Here is a 26,243-nt window from a genome sequence, read left to right on the forward strand (position 1 = left end):
TTACCCTAGACTGCGTGTCTCTTTCCCGCGGCCCCTGTCGCTGCGTATACGCCACGGAGATAGACGCGCGCGGTTTGATCCGGTGGTCTCGCGCGCCGACTCGTTCAGCTCGCCATCGACATAATACACTTTACGGTGGAACGATTATATTTCTCGTTCACGGGCCATTGTAATCGACTCGGTTGTCTATTCCTTCTACTTCCAGCGATAGGATCGTGGGTATCGCGGCTGTACCGGGGACTGAAAATACTCCAACGATGATGCTCAAGGTCGTTTCGTTTACCACGAATTTCTGCTGGGTAGAAAAATACGCGAGAAACGATCGCGAAACGTGTTGGCACGATTGTATACGAATAGAAGAATGGAGAAGTAAACGCGCGAAGTTTGCGCAAGGTTGCGCAGATAATTGGTATCTTGTGAAAAAAATACAAAGTAAACTTACACGGGATTGTATACGTTGTACGCGTGTTCCTTTTATTTATTTACTACAAATCGAAATTACGTTTAAATGCACTTTATGTCATTTTTGAATGTGTACACTTTCTATGGTAGAAGCTTGATAGTACTATTTAGTGATCTTCGGGTACGCGTGCTCCAAAACGATAAATTCCAAAAAATGTATATTTATTCGTTCATTTTGTACATATTTAACGTCAGTAAAGATACTCGGTTCTCTGTATCGTTTCAGATTGTAGCAGATGTCTTATAGAAATCGTTTAATTACGTCTGGTGACCATTGCAGCATCGCGTGCGTTGCATAAAAGGTCACACGGAAATACGTTGGAAGTGTGCTGTTGCAATCTTTGGCAATTTTCAAAAACAGTTTGCAACACTTTCCGTGGCTCGTGCTCGGTGTTGTACCGAGTTGCGTATCGAATCGACTTGTACTCATTCAGTGAGAAATCTTCGATCTTCTGGTGTGCTTAGTACGATCGTGAACCATTGGGTCTTTGTTGTTCGATATTTCGTTAAATATAGAGCGTAACGTATTATCTTCCGGTCTCCTACTTACCTGTGGAATTCTCTTGAATTCAGTTGCCGCTCAACGATCCGCGTAGCTCCGTTGTTAACGATGCTCGAGTCATTCGACTTTGATTCCGCGTGCATCGCATGATTTTATTCTTCCGTGTCATTTACAAGATTGCGCGGGTACCAAGAATTGCAGTTTCAGTAATCTTTCCGAGTAACCAGCGGCAGAAATGCACCAAGCCTTGTCGTAAACGCACACGGGGGCTTATACGCGATTCTCGCGGTCTTGGCATTAGCGTTTTGCAATCTACGATGAAAAGAAACCATTTGAAGGAAAAAATGATTGGAAGAACATTCATTTCGGAGGTCACGCTGTATAAAATTGCACAGGATGCAGTGGATCTTGCATTATTTAAGGGGACAGTACTCCGAGAGTCGGAAATAGGTAAATTTTGGGAATTTTTTTTCTCGATAGTTACCAAATGAAAAGTATAGTCTTTTATGGAGTATATAAGTATAACATTAAGCTTCATTTTACAATTTTGCGAAAGTAACGATCGTACAAATGACGAAGTTATTCGCTGTTCCTAGAACCCCTTGTGGTGAAACATTGTTTATTGGTCGTCACGATTGACAAGAACCGAGAGGTTTGAAATAAAAAAATATTGTCGATTCGTAAATTGGAGACTATTACCTACAATCTAGCGTAGGATTTTCCAAAAATTTTAATAATTGTAGAAAAGGTCGAGGTTTGAAGAAACAGCAATCATTTTGATCCAAAAAACGACTTTAAACGTTTGTAAAAGATCAAATAATTCTTATTTTATTTACTCTACGTTCACATATGTGTATCCCTGCACTGACGTAACGAAGACGTTAAATGAATAAAATAAATAAAAGTGTGAGAACATTCTCACCGATATACTTATTTTTACTTTGGACAATGTCTGAACAGGATTTCTGCATAATATAAATTCTAATATATTGTATACAAAGGATCACTGAAATAAAACATCCGTGTCGTGTTTAAAGATTGTTCGTTAATTGACAGATCGAGTATAATCATTATATTCAACAGTTTAGATTTTTGTCCGAGAGGAAGAGCTGAGAGAAATAGAAACAGGTTACAGGAACGATTTGGTGGGGATTGCCATTCAGTATACTTGAATGGCCAATTCATTTTGTTCTAATAGGCTCGATAGAAAGCTACGTGTAACATGTAAGTTTTAATCGCAAACAAAAGGGAAGTAGATCGAAAGTTAATCATAACTGCGACACCTGTAAGTATAAACGAGATCAATTATTGACGATTTTTTTTTATATTATTTCGTGGTCACGATATCGATTCGTAAAATGTAATTTGTTCCAGCAAACGAATAAAATTTCACAAATCGATAAGATCGATGGATAAGTTAATATTATTTCTACACGGAAAATTTATATTCAAAAGTACACCGACTCGCACGATTAAAATTTTACTTTCCTTATCGATGAATATTATATTAAATATAATCTCAGTGGACCGATTCGGACGATCACGGTCTCTTTAAATAATAACGAAGTATCATTATCCGTTACTTATTCAGCTACATCCAATCGTCGAGGAAAGTGGAAAAATTCGTACAATAGTATCTCTCTGTACAGCTGGTGCTAGTTGAATAACTACTGAATAATAACACTCGGTTATAACATCGCCCTCTATTGTATACACTTTACCTGTCGAATGTGAAATTATTCCTTGAAAATCTATGCGTTCGTAAATTCATTAATATTAACCGATATTAGACGAACAAAAATAATAAAAAGTTCACCAGTTAAATAAAAAGTAAAATACGTAAATGTCGATTATGGTTATCTAACTATAAATCTTTGAAGTGTGTCGCTATCTTCGAGTATTGTTTTCGACGTTCTATCTCTTTAAGAATGCATTTCGCAGAAGATTTATAGCGTAGAGTGATACTTTCTATTACAAGATGACGTTGTATTTTTATATAATCGACGATCGACGAAAAATCCACCCGACCAGCGCCAATATCGTTAAAAATTAATGAAAAACGATAAGACGAAATTACACTTAAATTAAAAATACTTGTAAACGTGGAGAATGGTTTCCGTGGGTTGAGAACACGTTTGGTCGCGTCTCGTGAAAATCGTCGTCGAGTTTTCTAAAGAAAGTCGAGCTTCACGTTGCTTTATTTCACGCCGATATCTAATATTAGTTTTACTTTACTTTTGGCGCGGTTGATCACTTTCACCACGTGTGTCTCGTGTTTTCCTAGAACAGTTACGGCCTGGTAATCTGTTACGAAGATGCTCCGAAGTGCTTTCACTATTCTTGGTATATCGGACTTGATTTATGACGGTTGTTTAATTACGGTACAATCACGGTCCGTTCCCGGTTCGTTCGATCGCAGCCACTTTGAATATCGTACGTCTCGAATGTTATCCGTATCTGCGAACACCGAGGCGAATCGTATACCGTGGCCATCAATGTTTCGTTCGCGTCGATGATCCAATCACGGTTCAGTCACCGTAAGTTCACGTACCAAAACGTGATTCTAATAATATTTGATCCGCGCGCGAACCAATCGAGATTGGACGATCGGCACGGTGTAAACGAGACTCGAATAACGCATTAGCGGGCCATAATTACATCGCGAGGGAATATTATGATCGCGGTGTATACGGTATTACGCTCGTACGCTCGTACACGCGCGCGCGCCGTGTCACCGTGATCGAGGAATGGAAATGACATTCTAATGGATGGTAATTGTAACGTGACCGATCCGTGACTGGATCTTTGAACCAGTCGAGGTACAGTGCGGTTTGACAAATTGTTAATACGTAACGCGGGGCTCTCGTGAAAATATCGCGCGTTTCGAAAGCTTAATTCATCGACCGCGACAAAACGTATATTTCGAATCCCCGATGATCTATGGTTCACCGGAGCCGTTCTGAAAGCAATTGCATTCCGTTGTAGCAACGTGTTGGTTCCTCGGTTGCAAAAAATCACGCGCGTTCACGTTCGACGTCGTCATCGTTGTCGAATCAACTCCTGTTGAAAAAGTGCACCGGAAATAGTGATTCTCGGACGCCGCGAGGACCGAGCTTTGCGCTCTGAATTATACAGTTTCGATTACAGAGTTACGGTATTGTTCTCGACGATTGCGTAACAGCATCGAAACATCGAGTTTCCCGTAACTTGTACTAACATTGAACGAAACGATGAGAGTACGAATAGAGTTCCTTCGCGATGTATTACGGTCTTGTTTTCATAGTATATGTATCGTGGTCTAGGTGTAAAAATATTAAAACGTTGAGCTTTCTCGCAATTTGTTCCAATATTAAATGAAACGAAGAACGAGAACGCAAATAGAGCTTTGCAACGATATAATACGATATGTTGTAGTTTTATTTCCGGTAATAGCGTAGAAACGCTAAAATGTTGAGCTTTCTCGCAACTTGTTCCAATATTAAATCAAACGAAGAACGAGAACACAAATGGAGCAACCTATTATATTAGGTTGTTCGGAAAGTCGTTTCGTTTCTTTTTTTTTCGGTAAAAATGAAACACGATTTTTTTAGAGTGTATAAACATTTTATTAAATTATATATTCTCCATTTTGGGAGTGACTCGAATGACCGAGAATGACAAAACGAAACGACTTTCCGTACAACCCAATATATACTGTACTTCGATGGATGGTTTCCGAATAACAGGAAGCAGAGACGATCAGAACGCGCAATACTTTATGGGACGTTCTAATAGATGCGTGCATGTCGAGCATATCCGATATGCTGCCTCGAGAATATCTGATTACACGTACGGGTAACCGAGAGTTAGGGAATCAACATCCGATCCTGGCAACTGCCCTCCAAGAAACCGAACTAGCAGACCCAAGACTGCAGCCCAGACCCAAGACCGTAACCCAGTTCCAAACGCGAGCCTCTAGGTCCACGGTCGCAATGGACACTCGAGTCAATGGCAACAGGAAGACAGAGATGAGGAATCACTGCACAGGAATCGTAAGAAGCAGTTAAAAAGGATAAACACTGGATGAACACTCGAAAAACACTCAACGAGACTATATTGATCCAAAGTTGACTCGACGAAACGCGAAATATATTTCTCTTGAAATACATCTCTTTCGAGAGAAAGAAAAAAAAATTAAAAAGAAAAGAAAAAGAATAGATGTATATCTAATCAAGAGGAAAGTTTGTCCAACTTTTCCTTATACGAAATTGAATTCTTTTTAAGATTTGTTGGAAACGTTAAGTTAAGGATGAATTAAATAAGTAATCGAACCGAGGTTACAGTGTAGTAATTATTATTTTAATTATTTCGTGGAATTATTTATTTAGGGAAAAGTTTTTGGGGGAAAAGTTGCACGATGGAAAATGGTTCACCACACGATTGTAACTATTTCTTAATAGATGTAGTTTGCGAGATACAAAGATCCTCTTTTATTTTTTTTAACGAAGTATCCCTGCACTTATCTACTGATAACCCGTTAAGGCAAATACAACGATTTATAATGTTGTACACAAACGATGGTGCACACTAAATGTAAACGAATCTGGTCTCCAGCGACTCGTCAAACATCTGAGGTAAAATTCCTCGAAGTAGTATTTTTCCAAGTCCGTGAAGCTTTTCTGGTGGTACACACCCTGGTAACCACTTTTTCACAAAAGAGGGGGTTTAAATAATATCTTAAAGGTTTCACGGAACGCTAGATATTCCAGTTTCTATTTTCAGTTAAGCTTTAGCGAAGTGTGTTTGGCATTAGGTGTCACGTATCGCTTTGCCACGTCATTCGTGCATGATTGACATTAATGTTTCAGTTACTTCGGTGTCGTGTTTTAACGCATGACATTGAAGCACGAATAATGCTACGTAGAAATCCAATGGACGTTCGCTCGAGAGCTTGGTCTCGACAAAAGCTGTTGGTGAAATTGATCGAAGTAACGGTGGTATCGGGACAAGAGTATTATTTATGAAAAAGCCTAGAGCACCACCTGGGGGAAGTTTCACGAATTTCGACGTCTGTCGAACGTATCGAAGCTTCGGTGAACCGACCGGATACTTGAATAGGGATTATGTATTTAAATATCGTTCCGTTCAACGGGTCGCTGTTCGTACTTATTTAGAACGACGGTGACAATACGTTGGAAAACGCGGGAAAATACAGTTATCCCCTATCCAAAGCAGGTAGCTCGAATACCAGATCATTGTGTTCGAAGAACAGAGCGATGCAAAGAATCGAGAGGCGTATGGTGGTTGGTCAAATATTTAACAAGGTGCAGCAGGTACCTTTGTGCACCAACCGGTCTATTTCGGTTACAATTCGAACGACACTTTTATATCGAGAACACAATGACCGTTTCACGAGAGAAACGCGCAAATGTTGACCAATTAAGACACGAACAATTATTGTAAACACGATACCGTCCGATAACGCGCTGAACGTAATACGTTAAAAATTCGATTCAACGCGCACAGCTTTCGGATAATTAACACGTTTACTGGAATAGTTGTCTGTATTCAAGGTTGTCCCCGATGTTGTTGAAACTATAGCCGTGAAAAGTGGAAATATTCAATAGTTTGTCGGTGAAGTTGTTATTTTGTAACGTCGCTGGTTTTCTATATCCAAAGATACCCTTGAAGAGTAGAAATATTCAATAGTTTGTCGGTGAAGTTATTATTTTATAACGCTGCTGGTTTTCTGTATCGGAAGGTATTCTCGAAAAATGGAAATATTTAACTGAATTATTTAAATGTTTAGAAATACGGTAATCGTATTATTGCGAACACTTTGAAACTATTCTTAGTCGAAGTTTAGGCAAGAATGAAAAAGAAACGTGTGTATCAAAAACATGCTCGGAAACCTGTTCAGGTAATTATAGATGAGAAGAGTGTCGCGATTAATTATTGGTGACTAAATATTTATATTTCTTTCATTCTAAAAGTTTTAAACTAGTTCTAAGAAGTTGCTACGATGCAGTTTCGATTTCATTCCTCACCAAACTTCACTGTATTAGGGTTCATTGTAAATAATAATAAATTTTCAATAATTCGTCAGTGTACTCGTCGCATTACGTCACCGTTAATTACGGTGGTGTTACTCAAAAGTTTACAAGTATCAGGATACACTGTAACCGCTTGAAAGAAACATAAGTTTGGCTCGTCGTTCGTCTGTGACCACACGTTAATCTTGTTATTTTTCTGGTCACAGACGAATGCAGGAGAACGGGGTTGGAAACCACCATTGGATGGGGTTCAAGGTATTAATCTTGTTATTTTTCAGGGAACAGACGATCGCACGAAAATGGGGTTGAAACGACGGCGCAACAAAACGGTGCATCGATGAAGTGATCAATTTTTTTGGCACGTGAGGAGGCGCAGAAGAAAATGATGACTGCTATGGCCAGGTTGCCTTGCAAGCAGACTACTTCCCCCTCGCAGCAGCCACGAGTGAATAATTTTGGAAACAGTCGAAACGCGTACTGGGACATGCAGCCGAGACACCCGGCGCCTCCGTATGTCAGGAATCATCATCGACACATCGATCACACCGGTAAGAGTTAATTTTGATCGAGCGAATAAACGAAAAAATAACCGTGGCCATAGATTTTCACGACGTGGACCCCGTATCGGTAATTTTGAAGCAAGTCGCCCCGGTATCGTCGCTTTAAAGAGAATATTTCTATTTTGTTTCGTGTGCAATTATGGAACGTGAATAGATGGTAAATACAGGTTCTCTCGTCCCGATCGAACGAATACGGTGATCTTCACGAGCTCCGTTATGTTTCTTTGTAAGAAATAGTGTCAAAAAAGTTTTGCAAAAGTGTTCTCGATCACAGTGTTCGGTTCTTCTTTAGTACGATTACGTCCAGAGAATTTACCGAGGCGAATACGTCACTGTACTTGTAGACAGAATCTGTGGTTTAAGTGTGCAAAGATTACATTTAATTTGTACACTGTCAGAGAAGATAGAAGGTCAGTTTGTTTAACTTCTCTTTGCGTGAGAATTCTTTTTAATATTTTTTGGAGACATTAATAATTGTACATGTGAGAAATATCAGAGAACTATAAGAAGTAACTATTATTGTCCATGGACCAATTTTGCTCGATATTGAAACAATTCTTGAGATTAGAACGTAAAATTTCACAAAATGAACTTTAGGTATCCCTCCAAGTAAATAGTGTCCAAATAACTACCTAAACTTATTACTTATTTCAAAAATACTTTATTCGTTTTCCAATCTTCGATGAAAAATAACTTTACCTCTATTTTATTACATTTTATTACATTTTTCGTTCTCTGTACAATATATACTTTTATCTGTCCCGATACTTACACGTACACTTACCTATAATCATTTTATTATAAAAGAAAAACTTTAATCATTAAGTTATTTTCTTCATTCTGACGATACTCGGTACCCGGCTCGCTACAAAATTACCAGTACAGTATTCATATACCTGTTCACCCTAACCGCCACGTGTTTGCATTAACATTGAAGTGTACCAAAGCGTTTGCTTTTCAAGATCAACTCTTTTTTTAAACGTTTACATTTTGATCGAACCCTGGGGAAACCCGAGGTATATATATATATAAAAAAAAAAAAATCGCCTTGAACGCGGTACACGATGTATTTATAAGTGTTCCAACTTTTCTTGTTAAGTATCTGCACCGATGAATGTTACACGACGGACAATTTATTACGCGAACGAGATCGTCGGTTTAATGGATTTTCTTCCGGCAAAATTCGTAAATTTGTTCCAATAACGACACCGACTACGAAAACTCCAAAACGATTGAAATTTCAATGCCCCGGACGAAGTTAACGGAGAGAATGTTTTAATTGAAATTTACTCGGGACTAATTCCCGACGCGAGAGTACGGAATTTAGCGATTCATAAAACTGTTCATAACTCACGTCACGAACCGTTCAACCTTCCTGCGGCAAACTTTGTATCCTTGAACGAAGCTCCTATCGATCGGAGCCACCGTTTTATCTTCACCCACCGTCGTTATTGTCATTAATTATCCCATTTACAACGGGAGGTGAAACATGTTCAAACGTGCTATTTGTTACAACGATCTTTGATCTGTTCGAGTGTCCACAGTCACGCTACCCGTGTCGCTTAATACTCGACGACAGAGTACAAGGTGTATTTTAGTTCCTTTTGGCGGTAGAATCTCGATTACTATCGATTACCTAAAGTGATCGAAGGGCACGATCGTACAAAATCGTCGATTGTATTATATTATATTTTCACTCGAAAGAATATTATTTAACAAGGAACATTACATTATGTTATTCAAGTAGAACGAAAAACTTCAACTACTAATCGATACACCTAGATTTCGAGGATCTGTGAGAAATGAATTTTTATAGTAATTTTAATAGTACTACGCCATCTGGTATTCCCCTGGCTCTTGGTTGTCTTTGAGTTTGCGATGTTATTGTTTTTATAGCTCATTTAATTTTTGCGCGATGAGTATCCTGAGAACCCAAGAGAAATTAATTTTCTCTATTACGGGGAAGTGGGTTATAGCACTGAGCTGGCGTGTCTGGTATTCCCCTAACCCTTAGTTGCTTTGAGCCCGTCATGTGTATTATTGTTTGCATAACTCATTTAATTTCCGTGTAATGTGAGCACTCTGCGAACCCGGGAGAAATTAATTTTCTTTATTGCAAAGAAATAAGTCGCGGTAATGTCGTTATCTAATATTTTTCTAACTCTTGGTTGTCTTCGTGACGTTATTTAATTTCCGTTTGATAAGAATTCGAATTAAGTGAATCGCTAGATTATTTTTATATTATTTTGAGCTGTTTCATATTTTTTTTCTTTTCTTTTTGCAACCGTGACACTACTACCGTATCTTTCCGGGTTACTTTTCTAGCCCATTGTTTTCTTTCGTTTCATCTTTCAACTTTCACTATTCCAAACTTTCTTGCAATTTCCTGTCTATTCTTTCTGCAATGAAAGAACTTCGCCAGACATTTATCTTCAATTTTCAGTTATAAACGTTATTCGATTTTATTTTTGCGCGGTACTAGTATCAGTTATTTAAAGAAATAATCTTTTCGATTTGTATCACAAGTTTCGGTAATTTTTACAATAATTCACCCTCACGGATACGATCGATTTTATTATTTTTAAAAGTACACAGTTGTACGGTTTTCATGAGAATTTCTACAGCGTGGTATACCGTGCGCGTAAAGTTCTGTGCTTTTCTATCTCGTTCGTTTCATTCTTGTCGCTTTGTTCCTCCGTTTCTGATGCTGACAGTAACATATTTCGTACCTTTTTTTGAGATAGGAATTTTATCAACGCAGCGTCCGTTGGCTAGCAAATAACTGTACCCCTTTTGTATTCGAGTGTTTAAATAATGTCGGTACATTTACGACGATGATTCCTACGGACAATAGTTCCAGAACGCAATTAAAATATAATTCGTACATGAAATTAAATTTCGAAATTTACCGACAAATTGAAACGTGTTATTTCGCGAGTTTCTTTTCATAATTGATCGAGAAACATTTTAACGAAAATCCGCAACGAATATCTAAACGTCGAGATTTGAAAAATAATAATAACTCGTCGCTGGAAAACCTACTCCGAAAGATTGTTTCGTTTAATAACGTAGCTTTTTCACAAAGGATAAACGTCGTCGAGTGGCAACGATTTGAATCGAAATATTTCCCGAATCGATTTTCGCGCAAAGGAAACAGAAACAGCAATAGTAAAGCAGAAGAGGTGTAGGAAAGTAAGAATAATTTGAAACGAAATACTTCTGAAGCGTCAAGTTGGTAAGTCGAAAACTTTTCTCATTTTCGTCGCGCGTCTTTGTTCTTGGAAGTTCTTTGATCATTTTAGGAAATTGTAAAAAGAGAAACTTACAATTACTCACCGTTTCCAGAGATTCTTTGCAGATCGGGTGCACCTTGCAGCTGCTGTGTTAGACACATTCGTGTCATCGCGGTATCTGTGGTTCTTTGAGCTTCTGCTGGTTCATCCTTTTTCTTATCTCTGTTCCGTCGTTATTATCGCAGTCTGCGGTCGTTTGAAAAGAAAGTCTTCTGCAGCGTGTCAAACACATGTCATCAGCAACCATGACTGTCATGTGTGATTTGTCGAGGAGAACGCGGAGCTAACAAGCGTCCCTATGAAATTTCAAGTCACTTATCGTCTAGGAAACGTAGAATTACTTCACGTTACACGAACACTTCGATCTCGCGTTTAAAATCTCTATCGAATTCATTCGTTATTCTAAACTTCGTTACGAAGTTTTCTTTCTAAACGTATAATGGGTTGTTCGATAAGTTATATCGAGCGACAAAACTTATCGGACAACCTATTATATATTATATTTTTGAGATGTTAATGAAAAACAGAAATAGATGTAATAATGTCAGTTCGTTTTCGTTTTCAATCAGTCTCGATGAAATGTTCATCGTAGTCGAGAGAAGTAAAGTTTTCACGATGTATTGTTCTGTTTTGTGAAGAAACACACGAAGAAAAAGTAAAAGCGATGACTCGGGAGCCGCGAGCAAACAGTTTTCCATGCCAAGCTTTTAAGTGTCAAAACCAAATAAACCGCGACACGCTCGGCAACTTCTTTTTTTAGAAGTGTCTGACATTAAGAACCTTCTAACCGTAACGAAAAATACTAGGCACCTTTTAACCTTCGACCGATAGGGTAAGGTCGAAATGGCTCGCGTTGTTCCGTCAAAGGATCGTATCCAATTATTTATAGCTTTTCGATACTTCGAAACTTTGTACACTTTGTTCACAATTTCCTCTTGTACCTCGAACCAAAAGAGTTGCATTGCCAAAAATAATAAATCGAACATGACACTTTATTGGTAATTTCGATTTTGTGATCGTTTCGAGTGTTTATTTTACGAATAACAACGATCGTTTAGAATTTACAAAAGGAAAAGCTTTGCGAATTGTCTGCTTCGAACGAAACCATTGAACGTTTATCATCAAGGGTATTTTACTCGGTTATGTTAACCGTGCAATGCTTCGTTTTCTTTATTCAAAATACTAGGTTGTTCAATAAATACTAGATTTGTCGTTCGATAAAACTTATTAAACAGTACTGTTCAATCTAGTACCGATAGAGTACTGTTCAATGTAGTACTGATACAGTACTGTTCAATATAGTACTGATACAGTACTGTTCAATATAGTACCGATACAGTACTGTTCAATGTAGTACTGATACAGTACTGTTCAATGTAGTATTGATACAGTACTGTTCAATCTAGTACTGATACAGTACTGTTCAACTGTGGTACCGTTGAATAAATTTTATCGAACGACAAAACTTATCGAACAACCTATTAGAACTTAATTCAATTATATTGGGAGAAAAAGAATCAGCCTATTGGATCGGAGAGTCGGTATGTAAAGCCAGATATTTCGCTTGCTGCTCCAACGAAATAGCCCATTTCGACCATCGACGAATTCTTTCTCTCTAAATCTCTCGTATTGGGAATGGCTGTCGACCGCATCTCGGCCAGCTTGACAAATGTGACGGTCCATGGCCACGCACGAAACTCTAAGCCCGTGGTAGCACCAAAATGGAACGTATACGAAACCTATAGCGCAAGTGTGCCCCGTTCCTGAAAATTTCAGGGAGAAAGAGAATCGAATTGCCGAGCCGAGATTCGAACCAGATCTATCCGCTTGCCAGGCGACTACTTTAACCAATTAAGGCCACTCTTGTCGGCGACGAATTGTTTCTCCCCCCCCCCCCCCCAAGTGTCCTATCAAAAATCATTGTGGCCTACAATGACAATATTAACCCTTTGCACTGGAAGTTGTTTACCAGAAACTGACGCCTCGACGAAATCCTTTGAATCGTAAAGAAAAGGAAATTCGAATTTATCAGTTACTATGTGTATAAAGTGTAATTGGACCATTTTTAAAGTAGGTGATATATTTGTTTTAAAGAGATCGATTCTTGTCATTTTGTGTAAAAGAACAATTATTAAATGAAAAGTATAACGTACTCGGGAAATACAAATTTCGTAAGAAAGATTATACTTTATTGAAGATAATCCCTGTTTCGTTGGGTCGTGCATTTTCTGGTCCGTTTCTTTGCGCATTTTAATTTAGAATATCTTGTGAAGTATTTTAGGCTCTAGACTCAACCCTGAAGTATTGACATATAATTAACCCGTTGCGGTCCGACTGTCTCACGCAACGAACAGCCAGCAGGTTCGACTTTATTTTGTAGCGAACTAAAGTATTCCAGGCCGTGGAATATTTAAAAGTAACGATTAAATATTCTGAAACTATCTCTTGTACCGATAAAGCATTATTCTACGCGCTATTGACGGTTAAAAATTTGTGGTGTAATTTTCTTTTTGATAAGAATGTATAAAAATGGCAGATTACAATGTATCGTAAAACCAGTGAAAAAAAATCGAAAAGGTTCGAGTTTCGGAAACCCTTTCGGAATTTCAAATGGAAACCGAACGTTTAATCGGCTTTTATCATATTTTTTTAAAAGGTTCTGAATAAATACTCGGTGTAAAATGTACCAATTCGAGTATCCACGCATAGTTTCATAGGTATGCGGGCATGCACGTAACGAACAAGTGGGAATATATACTAGTACTATACGTCGCAAAATTATTTATTTTAAATCTCGTGTACGTACACGTTACCGTCAAGGGTCAAGAAATAATATTCAACGTGCAAACTATGAAATAGAAACAGTGGAAACACGAAATCGTGTACTATTCTATTCGCCAATGAATGTTTCAGTTACAAAAGATAACACAACATAGAGATAGCATTAATTAAAATTTCTACGTGGCTTTTAGAGACGGTTGGTCCACAACGTTTAGACGTTGACTGGAGAATCACCCAGTATAGTAGGAGTTCATACATTACACCGGGTTCGAGTCCCGGTCCAGCAATCCGATCAGCCAATGCCTTTCCTTCCGACGTTATCGCGACCGTATCAGTGATTGCTACAAGGCGAGGGTATCAACTCCACGGGGGCGTGTCAGTCGCATGTCATCAATCATCAACATGCGTGGCACGCGAAAACGGGAGGAAGCCGCAGATGTCGGTGCACTCGTCATTAACGCTCGAGCTTGCCTTCTCGGCGTCTCCGACGAGACACTTTAACCCGAGCGTGTGTGCAAAGTGCGTGCACGTGCACCACTGTGGCTCGACCATGGGCGTAGGAGGTTGAAAATTTCGAGCTATAGTGGAAAGCAGCGTTCCAGGCAATATTCTTCTACGTCCCAGTAACGTTTCTTGGCACGTGGCAAATGGTTTGCAGCACTCGACAGAGAGAGGAAAGTAAGTTTGAGAAACATGAGTAAAGTTCTTGGTACAAAGAGAAACGTAAGGGAAACTCTCGATAGAGGGGGACATACAAGTTTGAGAAACTTGAGGAAAATTTTCGAGAGGGAGAAAAACATAAAAGAAACTCTCGATAGAGAGAGGCAATAAAATTCTCTGTAGAGAGAGAAACACAAGTGAAACTCTCGACAGGGAGAGAAATAGAAGGAAAATTCTATACAAGGAGAAAAACATTAGGAAAATTCTATACAAGGAGAAAAACATAAGGAAAATTCTATACAAGGGGAATGACATAAGGAAAATTCTATACAAGGGGAATGACATAAGGAAAATTCTATACAAGAAGAAAAACATAAGGAAAACTCTCGATAGAGAAAGAAACACAAGTAAAATTCTCGATAGAGAGAGAAACACAAGGAAAACTCTCGACAAGGAGAAAAACTTGAAATTGAATTTATACTTTACGAACATTTATTATCGAATTTTGAAATTACATTGAGAACCATTTTACGTAGTTTTGAGAGTAGATACACGTGCCTGACTTCATAGATGCCTACAATGCTGGTTCACAGTTTAACAACTGTACCACGAAGAGCACACCCGTTCTCGCACGAGGTGATAACGATAATTCTAAACACGGTTCGTACACATTGTTGAGCATTACCTAATGATAATTTGAAACATTAAACAGGCGTATATATCTACACAGTGTACTTACATGTAGCGGTCAAACTGTACGGCCAAACTTTACCAGTATGCTTCGCTAATCATAACGATGATAAAATCTTGAATAAATATTAAAAGCTATACGTATATCTATAAAGTTAAATAAGGTTACATATACACACGTATGTTACGTACTGTACATATATATCATATTTCTCTGTTACACAGAGTACGAAAGAAATGTAAATATTATTTAACGTTAGGAGAGGTAAAATTATTTCTAATAGTTTTCAAGAAAACTATCAAGCATGTAAACATTATTCAACATCGCTTTAAACGCAATAACATAATGCAATATTGTAATAAAAAAATTTATAAGATAAAAAAGGTCGGAAACCAACGAAAGATCAATGAATTATTATATGCGGTGATAACGAAAGAGACAATAAAATAGGTGGAGAAGCCATAAAATTATCTACTACCGTTGATAATACTAACGACATATTGTTATCTTTGAATAATTCAAACGGATATTGATAAAAAGGATCGAGTTTTCAAATCGAAATAAACTATCATAGTTAGGTACTGAATAAAGATAAGAATGATAGCATTGGTTGCCCATAGTGTCGATAGTATAGTGTTCCAGTTACAATACTCTGCTTCGATCACTTTCTCTTGTATGCAACTTGAAACGGCTATAACTCATAAAGAAAGCACACTTAAACGTACGTCTATGTAATCATTTTCCTTCGATACGATTAATAAAGTGAATCGATACAGTTGTTTTAAGAGCATCCTGTGTATCGTATGAAAATGGGAAGTAGTAAGTATACAAATACTTAGATAATGCGAAGAGTGATAGGAACTTAAAAAATTCGTGTGTGTAGAATATGAAATAAATACATTTTTGATAATACATAAAACGGTTTTCGTTTAGAAGAAAAGTTCTTGGATTTCTTGTTCGATGAACCGAGATTAAACTGCTCTAGATACGATCAGTGATCCATTTTAGGGGAATGAATATTTTTAAAGTATCTCTAGGAATTTCGTGTCTAGAGCTTGTTCGAATACTCGACGTATTCGACTAATAGTTGGAATCGTTCGAAAAATTCGAATAGTTCGAAAATATTCAAGTGTACATTCCTGTTTAAGTGTCAAGTACCTGAAACTTTTCTAAAACAGGAGAACAATGGTTAAAGTAGTAGTTAGTTTATTCGTTAATGTCAAGAACAACGTAAAAACTAAAAACAATGTCGATTAATGTCACGAACAACACAAAAACTGAAACTTCGGATAACAGGTTATTTCATCCGACTTTTGATCAATATTTATCAGACCCAGGGCAAAGATATCAATGTTTAGGGAGCTGACGGTAGTGAAAAGATTAAGGGAGCCCGATAAAGAGTTAACAAGTGTAAATACATTTCAGAAAATATGAAATTATAAAACTTGTACGGTTTTACACGTTCAATATAAAAGAATTCTTTGCAATAAAACCGACATGTAACAAAATTATACACTAAGACTTAATAGTACGTTATCAGCCTGAAAATATCTAGAATTGAATTCAATATGGAAAAATTACACAATCGTTGTTTAAATTTTAGTAAAGAAGAAATAGCAACATGTTTCTCCTAAAAACTTCATACTTTTCAAATGATATCCTTCTCGTGAGTTGTTTTCTATTTGTAAACTTTTTTTACTTTGGTCCAAATTGAAAAGTTAGAAAAGTTGACGTAATTCTTGCTGCGTATCGGTAAACGATACAATGCATACATAAACTTCGCATCGAGAAAGAAATTAAGTGTCGATAATATAAAAAGTATCATCCACGCGTGGAAATTAATTAAAAATTTTCGTCGAGAAGAGGAACAAAGAACCGGAAGTAGAGTACATATACAAAATAAAGTTCGTGAACTGATTTGCATACATCTACTCTGTAAAGGGGAATTTTCGAAAGTTTGTAATTCAGAATTATCGAAGTACAACTACCGATTGTTTGCTCGGAGTTAGAAATATTCGAGTATAGCAAAGTTGTAAATATTGAATCGGTTATTTCGTTAGAATTTGAATGTGTTTCAAAGGCCAAGAAAATAGGGAAGGAGTAATCAGTCCACGTTAATTTATTTCTCCGATAATATTCAGTCGTGGTTGAACTATGAAGATGTATTTATTACGATGCGTTCTATATTAATCGATATGCAGCTCATAAATCTGACATGTTAATAACGTAGTACGTCAAGTTGTATATATATGTATATCCATTTCATTAAGCGGAATCGGTTTAATTAGTTTTAGGAAATTACTAAGACTCGCTTAGACTCCGATGCAGTTCCAGCATCGACTCTTGAGTATGATATAATTAATTAAAATGTTTTGAGTATTGTTTTTCTCGACTGGATGCATGCGTTCGTGAATTTATTACCAGAAGCAGGTTTAGGGATTTATTGAAGAATATTATTATTATCTGGTAGAACTTAGCATCGTATACTTGTAAGTAGGTTCGTTATTTGTTTTAATGGCTTACGAGAGACGTATGTTTACTTGTTATCAAATTTTTGCACAAGCTTTTTAATTATCGTAATTGAGTTAATGAATGTTGCATTGCACTTCAGGTCGTATAGAATTTTCATTTTTGTTTTCTAACAAATATACTTCGTTTTGACATTTACATCGAAATCTTGTTTTTAGGACGAAAAAAGTTCGATTCAAATTTTTCAGTACTTCAAAGCTTTGAAAACTTAAGAAGTAAATTTTGTGGAATGAAATAAATTTTTATATCGTACGGTAACACTTCGTTTTATGATTCCTTATATTGAAAATTTCCTCCTACAATTAGTTGTACATGGAGCAATTCAAACGAAAATAATACTTGACCTTTATGGTTGGCACACAAGAATCTATTTATAGTATATGTTTTTTTTTCGTTTTGGTCGTACAATCAAGCACGATCTGAACCATAATTTATAATGTCAATCTAAATTTATATTTACCAGGTATTATACTTGTTTATGAGTCGAACAAACAATCTAGTAAACATTTTGTAATACATATATACATAAAAATATACTACCGTTAAAAAGAATAACTCTTTCCACACAATATATTATTAATCGTTTAAAAATAATAATCAAACTCTGACTTCTCAACCATAAATACATCAAGCAATCAAATGCATTCGAACAATAGCGAATATTATACAATTTTATCGCTAAAGGACATCTTCAGTATAGAAACAAATTATTCTTATAGACCTTGTGTTCTTACATCATTAAGCTACACAGTAAACTCGTGCTACAAAAAATACTATCGTTTACAATATTTATTTTTACAAATATTTTTACTTCTATACTTTAATACTTATATTTTTCATTTAAAACCAATACATTAAGCTTCAGGTGCATTTCCAGAGTGCATTATCCGTTCTCGTTTGAACACAAGTTAGCTTCGTCGTTTCAGACTCGAGGAATTAATACCATAAAACAGGAATTTAAATTACATTGAACTCGTTGCTAGTAACAGTTACTTAGAATGTAATAGGTTGTTCGATAAGTTTCATCGAACGACGAAACTTATCGTTGGTGCTATACCGTTCGACAAAACGTATTGAAAAAACCTAACACCTTCGAAGGATCAAGGATCAGCGGTCCAGGAGGATATGAAAAATAGATTCTCGTGCGTAAAAGTTTCTAACGCAATTAGAATGTTCGAATGAATTATTCATAAGGTCCTGGCAGACCAGGCGAGAATCATCCTTAACGCTAAGAAGATTCTTACGAAGGCTTGTCCTTCGTTTATTCCTGGCGACTAACTAATCTCGTTACTTTCGTCCATTGGCGCGGAAATATTTCTCTCCGTGAGTCGGCTCTCGCGAGAGAAAAATATTGTTAATACGGCACGAAAGGCTCCACGCTTGCTGCCGGACTTCCGTTTTGTTGCGCATTTCGTGTCGTTTATCAGCGCGAACCTATCGCAGTAAATCATTCCCGATTGTCGGCTGAAAATGCGTTCTCGATCCGATTCAGTGTTTTCTATTACGTTGTCGCTAGCTAGCCCGTTTCGTTCGTTTGATTCGCGCCTTTATTCCACACCGTGATCGATCACACCACGGAAACGATGAACTCGATGAAACGTTAAAGTCTGTATCGAAAAAGGGGATTTCACCGGGTATTATACACGATGATGTATTAGAAGAAAGGATCGATACATTTTTCAGAGTGTAGTGACCGCTAAAATTGACGAGGGAATGTTCAGACGAAGGCGATTCGAGTACTATGAAATTTTTTGTTATAGATGTACGGTAAACGTGACGTACAGGGTACTGAATGAAATTGAAAATGTAGAAAATAAATTTTCAATGCGAAGCTCTGTTCTTGGGAAAATTTTTCATTTGAAAAATTCATTTGAAAAATTCATTGGTTAATATCACCGATATTGTCTAACATTGAATAGAAATAACGAGTGATGTACATATGTGTTGATTTTTGTAAAAATTATACGTCGTATGAAAAAATTGTATTTTTTTTATTTAGTTTTGTATTAGAAATTAATCTACCCCCGGTTGCACTCTGCATTTGTTGTTATTAGCTGAACAATAAAACAAGGTAATCATTACGATCGGAGTCGAAGAAAGAATTGATTTATTACATAAAAATGTGTGCGGTTTATTTCAAATTATCGTGCGTCAATTAATGGTTAAACAATTGTTGTTTGTTTAGGTTTCGATGATATTTTTAATACGGTTGATATACTTATTATTAATTATTCAACAGAGCGGAGGGACAAGTTCTCCCGGCTGTAGTTACGTTAAACTTTTTTTATTATCATCAACAATATTATTAATACGCAACCACCGATGACCTTTACTTACGTGTAACATTCAATAAATAAACGGCAGTAAATCATCTGCATAATTAAAACTGAAAGTTACAAAGTATTTTAACATGCTTGATTTCATACTCACGTGAGTAAGATATTTTGTTATTTATTTTTACGGTCACTATAAATTCTTCAACGCTGATTTAGATTTCTCTACGTGTTGTTTCAGAAATGGAAATTACTATTTATTTATTTACTATTCCTTCGTACAGACAGGAGACAAATACAAGTGTAAAAATAAATGAAGATGCGATAATGTTTAAACCAGTATAAACTATATAGCATAAAGAAAATCGAATAAAAATCAATAAAACGAATTGAATAAACTTGAAATATTATTGAGAAATTGTAGTAGCTAATGATACAACACATACAATATATATGTATATATTAAATGTTATATTATTTCAAATACTACTTCCGAAAATAGTATTACTATTATTATTTTTATGAATGTTTCCCTCTGTACGTGTACACCATTTTTCTTAATTTCCACAAAATTTCACGATATCAACTCACGCTATTGTTTAAATGACCAATTCAAGTGTAAATATTTTCTGCTCGTCATTTCCGGTAATTTGCCGCACAACAGGATGCGTTCAATGGCTACCCGGAAATTAAGTGAAACTATTGTCGAAGCTAACTTCAGTCGTAATATTTCACGTGATTTTTCAAATAGGCATTGCACCTCGATTCACAGGTGAAATTCTTTCCCTCCTTTCAATTTCAGTTCGAGTTCGAGCCAATTTTATACGTTCATTGTTTCGCGCATAATGTACGTTAACTTTTGTTATAAATATTGTAATTTCTTCCTTTGCCGTCGGAGATGCGAATTTGAATTAAAATTTGTTGGAAATAATTAAAACGTACGAAAAGCTCGCGTGGATTTCAATGCCTTTAGAACTTGACTGTTCAATTCGATTAATTTCCTTCTTCGACTTTTCCACAATTAAACGAAACACGAGCAATCGTCGCTTAAAAACAACAGGTTCGAACACGCGTTTTCGTTTCGTTAAATTTTTTACGAAGAAACTATTTTACCTTACGTTGAAGAAGTTCGTGGAAGTCGTGGCAAAACGTAGAGATCGTAGAACTGTTTTTCGCACGAGAGTGTAATAGGTAACGCGTTTCCCGACGAGTTTATTTTACAAAACTGAACACAAAAGCGGTAATTTTCACCAAGCTTCTCTTTTTCGCGTTCGGAATAATTTCTTCGAAAGTATCAACTTCTGTAACCGAAGGTAACGCGAGACTGTTCACGTTGAATTCCATTTCGTGTGTAAAGTCAGGTCGAACGCTTCGTTAGAGGCGTTTCACCTGTCTCGGTTACGGAGCATTGAAAATGGAGGTAAAACATCGAAAGGGAACGGGTTAAACGACAGAGTGACCGTATTCAATTGTTGTCCGTGGTCGTAGCGTAGAGGGAAGTTTGAAACGGGTAACGAGGAGGCTCGTGTCGGGGCACGTGGCTAACCCTGTCGGCCGGTTATCTGGCATGGTATCCGTTTACAGGAAGCGGGCTATTTACCGTTTTTACTCGAGTGTCACTTACAGCCGTCTGGTTTCCTCGTCACGTGCCACAGGGAAGCGGAAGAGCGCCGTAGAGCTGCTCCAGGAGACGAAGGCCTTCTACGTGAAGAGCGAGACCGTGCTGGACCGGAAACAGGAGCTGAAGAACAGCGGACATCTTCAGGTGTCGCAGCTGAGCGCGCCCGGCGCGCCACCCAGGCTGCTCAGAAAATGCGGGAGTGCCTCGATGTGTTCCATGCAACCGACGTCCCCGTCGCAGCTGCCACCTGCCACGCTGACGCCGCCCTGTTGCTGGGCGTCGTGCCACGAACAGGACAGGCGTAAGTCTCTCTCTCTTGAGAAAGTTCGGATACACCTTTCGAGCGCGTGATCGATTTAACTACGGACATTTAAGAGTTGCTTTTCCGTTCCATTGACACGGGCAACTTGCCACCAGCGAGATTGCTCCAAGCGACGCGTCCAAGTACGCTATCGAAAGCTCCACGGAGACTACCTTCTGGATAGGTATCCGCGGAGACGAGTAGCCGTTTAGATCGTTCACGAGATACGAGAACGAAACACGAGTTTTCGATTTTCTTCTTTCGTCGACGATGTAGGATCACGAGGGTAGATTCGCGATTTGGAGCAAAGCTTTTCGAATAAATCGGTAACTCCCGCTTAATTGTCAACCGCATGGAAGTAACTATTCCCGCTTAATTGTCAACCGCAGGGAAGTAACTATTCCCGCTTAATTGTCAACCGCATGGAAGTAACTATTCCCGCTTAATTGTCAACCGCGCGAAAGTAACTACTCCCGCTTAATCGTCAGCCGCTTGTAGATAGGTATCCCTGGAGACAAGTAGCTACTTATCGTGTTTAGGAGATACGAGAATGGAAGTAGCGTTTTGATTTTGTTCTTCTATCGATGATATAGGTAATAAGGGTAGATTCGTGACCTGGACCAACGCTTTTTGAATAAATAGGTAACTCCTATTTAATTGTCAACCGCATGGAAGTAACTACCCCCGGTTAATTGTCAACCGCATGGAAGTAACTACCCCCGTTTAATTGTGAACCGCATGGAAGTAACTATTCCCGCTTAATTGTCAACCGCACGAAAGTAACTACTCCCGCTTAATTGTCAATCGTGCAAAAGTAACTATCCCCGCTTAATTGTCAACCGCATGGAAGTAACTATCCCCGCTTAATTGTCAACCGTGCGAAAGTAACTATCTTGTGGATAGATAATTTTGTTCTTTTATTATCTCCGATAAGGATAGATCGTGACCTGGACCAGTATTTTGAATAAACTGGAAACTCCCGCTTAATTGTCAGCCACTCGAAGATAACTTGAGTAGTACAATGTTCAAGTGTTCTCAGTCACACGCACACATACACATGCACGAAAGACATTCGTCCAGGTCGTGACCTTCCCTTCTGATAATGAAAAGGAGTTGAACGCCTCGAATGTCGATGATCTGAGGTTTTTGCGATACTAGATGTTTTCCACGGATTAAATGATCGCACGTTTTCACTCAATCCATTGCGGTTGACGTTTGTGGCACTCTTGGCGGCATACTTTTACCGTTTCGGTCGCGCGTCAGGCTCGTTTACCGTCGGCGGTTTTCATTAGCGCAGGTGTAGAATCCGTTGTGCGAAATCTTTGAATCGGAAAGGACAATGTACCACTCTACGATAAGAGAACGATTAAAAATTCAAAGTGGACGCACCGAGATCCGAAGATCACAAACGATACCGATCCACGCGAGCAAATTCTATCGAATAGAAATTTGTTCACTTAGCGAAGCAACCGGTCAAGAATTTTTATTTAGTACATTCTCACGAAAAAGCATCCAGTTCACCCAACAAAATATTTATCTTAATATATTTTCCATTGAGTAGTCACGATAGGCATTTCTATAATATTTTGAATAGGTAATCTCGATAGGATTAATTAAAAAAATTTCGTTCCCTTTGGTTCTCGGTAATAAATCTTGGTGTATTCGTTCGGTTTCGTGATTGTTTTGTCATCGATTGATCGTTAAAAGTCCAAAGTGAGTTTGGGAACGAATTTTTATAGCTAATAAAATTCTCCACCACTCGTAACTAACCAGATTCAGGTTTATATCCGCTGGCATTCGGGACCCTTGTATATTTTCTTTCTGCTATAAAGTAATTTCAAGCAATCTGATACACGATATCCTCGCGTCGATACGCGTTACTTCCAAAAGATCGATTCGATCGACCAGCGTATTTCGACACGGCGATCTGGAGTACGGGTTAACTTGATCATAATTAACACTTCCGCGATCGTCGATACAGTTAATACGTGTTTATATTGTTCAAAGTTACGAGCCGTTCACGTAACGCCACATACTCCTACGGTACACAATCTTTGTTCTTTATCGTATCTTAATACCGGTAATATCAGACGTCACGCAGCGTAAATTACGTTTACATAACAAGATTATCCACCTTTACGTTAATCTTCCACGCGCCTGAACAACATTTTCGGAAAATGTAACCTTCCAATGGTAAATATCTTTGTCAATTACACATTTAAAAAATATTCAACACCGCTCGAAACTCTCGCTGAATCATCCGCAGAAATGACTGTCTTGCTCCAAAAGAAAACTATGAAACGATTGAATACCTTGAAAATATTACTATTTCAAATACACGTTATTCGTTTCAATCTGATGTTTCATTTGCCCACTTATCGAGAAACGGGGTCTTTGGAATGATCAACGAGCAACGAGCAACGCTTGAAAATCCGTCGCCTCAACAATTGCCTTACAAACATTACAACGCTCTCGATTACGTCGTGGTATTTCATTTCGTTCGTAACGATTCGTCGGAGATCGTCGATACCCGAACGAGCGAGAATAGCCACGGCTGTTCATTGTTTCGTTATGCTAGACGGTCACGGAAGTGTGAACAACCCGAGAAAAGGTTCTGGCGTTGAAAACACGGATAAAGAAGGGTTCGTTTCGGCCGCGAATTATTTCTGTACATTGGTCGATCGCGTGCTCGTCAATGGCTGGACCGAATAACGAATCGGTTGGTAAATTTCTAACGCACGTACCGGTCTCGTTCGACAGCGGACGGTATTCTGAATCCTCAACAAACACTGCCACCCGCGCTGCCACCGAAGAGTCCACGCCTGGTTCCCGTTCCGCAGCGGCGCACGATTTCAGGGCCACCGAGCAGTACCGGTGGAGATCAGCTGCAGACGAAATTACGTCGACTGTTGAACACCGATAGCAAGGAGAATGTCTTCTTCCCTGACAACCCGAAGCAAGTCGTTATGCAAGCGAACGGGGTTCCCCAGGAGGAGAAATACCGATACTCACCGGGGAGCTTGTCGCCCAATTTCCGCGACGAGGAGCGTGGAAAGGTAAAATCTGAATACTCCAATTTTTTACTCTCTTTTCGATATTTTTCTTCTTTATCTCTCTCTCTTTTTTTTTTGAAACTTTGTCGAAAGTTCTAACGAGAAATACTTATAGACCATTTTATAGAGATACTTATGGAATTTGATTATCGATATTAGGAATATTGGTAATTTTGAAAGTATAATTGTGTTATGTATTGTGTATTGAATTCAGTATCGAGCATTTTTTAACTTGGGTAGTTTCTCACTGTCTGAGTAGTTCTCAGGTAGTTCAAGTAGAGACTGTTACAGAACTGGATCTGAAGTGGAGACACGTGTTGCACTTATCTAGGAAATAGATCGCTGTGATTCATGGAATGCTATGAAAGTGTTTATAAACAATCAGTAAGGTCACACGCGAGATATAAAGTGTCGAGAGTAAATAACTTAATGGAATCAATTACGTAAACTTAGATCGTAATGGGTTACAAGTACGATAATAATTGAGAAACAAGGTCGAATAGGACGAATGCTTGAAAGAAATGTTTTTATTAATTTGGTACGTCAAATTTACCATTCAAGTTTATACACAGGTGTTTTGATACACCCTGTATATAAGGTGTTACGGTAAGATAATATTGCCTCTCGTTTAATACGTGTACCGTACGTCACATATGCTGCATTAGCCCTTGAGAGTGACCTTTGTCTTATACGAACAGTTTATTTTATAAATAAGTTTTTCGTTCGCAAAGAATATTTCCAACAATTTCCCACCGAAACGAGAAATCGAACGAAAAGCAAAATTAACCTACCGAAACACTAAAGTGTTATATGTACGTATATACATATAATTCTCTTTTCTATTTTACACATCTGACTTAAAATATTTCTCAATTTTATTAATGTAACTTTGTGCGTTTACACGCAACTAACTACGTTTTATACGTTAATCTATCAATTTTTCGTATTACGGCCGAAAATTTTTTGTTACAAGACATTCGACAAAGTTCTTTTTCTTTTTACATCGATCAGCAAATATTTATACCATTAATTTTCATTGTATTATTGAGCTCAACGTTCTTTACATTCTTCACGTACATGTCTTTATCTCGGTATTACACAAATCTATTTATAGAATAAATCATGTTACCAAGTTTTAGATTTTAGCGCTTACAATGTATTTTAATTAAGCTTTCTAGTTAGAACGAACCATAACTTTACACGGATTATTGCTTTATTTAGACGGTCCATAATTTTACTTGGGTATTGCTCCATTTTTGTTTGAAATACTCTCTCGTAATTAATTTCTTGGAGGTCTCTTCAGGATGCAGAATTTTATTATGTTCTCGGGCATGTAGTGTCTTTATATACTGTGCAAACCAATTGAGGATTATCTATTAAAATAATTTTATAGCCGAACTAATATCATACGGATATTGATCTACTATTAAACGTACAATCCTGTGTTTTGGAAAATAATAATTGTTAATAGAATAGTCTCGCGAA

The 26,243-nt window shown here is 37.7% G+C and overlaps 1 protein-coding gene across 2 annotated transcripts in view; it reads left to right on the forward strand.

Moving 5' to 3' along the window:
* The window catches only part of LOC143154301 (uncharacterized), a 54,211-nt gene that overhangs the window by 22,732 nt on the left and 5,236 nt on the right, over positions 1 to 26,243 (forward strand). For both annotated transcript variants that reach the window (XM_076326284.1, XM_076326282.1), the window contains exons 2-4: positions 7,275 to 7,544; positions 21,439 to 21,705; positions 24,466 to 24,761. In XM_076326284.1, the coding sequence (XP_076182399.1) occupies positions 7,379 to 7,544; positions 21,439 to 21,705; positions 24,466 to 24,761 (729 nt within the window). In that variant the 5' untranslated portion in view covers positions 7,275 to 7,378. The remainder of the gene's footprint in view (positions 1 to 7,274; positions 7,545 to 21,438; positions 21,706 to 24,465; positions 24,762 to 26,243) is intronic.

The sequence above is a fragment of the Ptiloglossa arizonensis genome, chromosome 14 (genome assembly GCF_051014685.1).
Source record: "Ptiloglossa arizonensis isolate GNS036 chromosome 14, iyPtiAriz1_principal, whole genome shotgun sequence".
Lineage (NCBI taxonomy): Eukaryota > Metazoa > Arthropoda > Insecta > Hymenoptera > Colletidae > Ptiloglossa > Ptiloglossa arizonensis.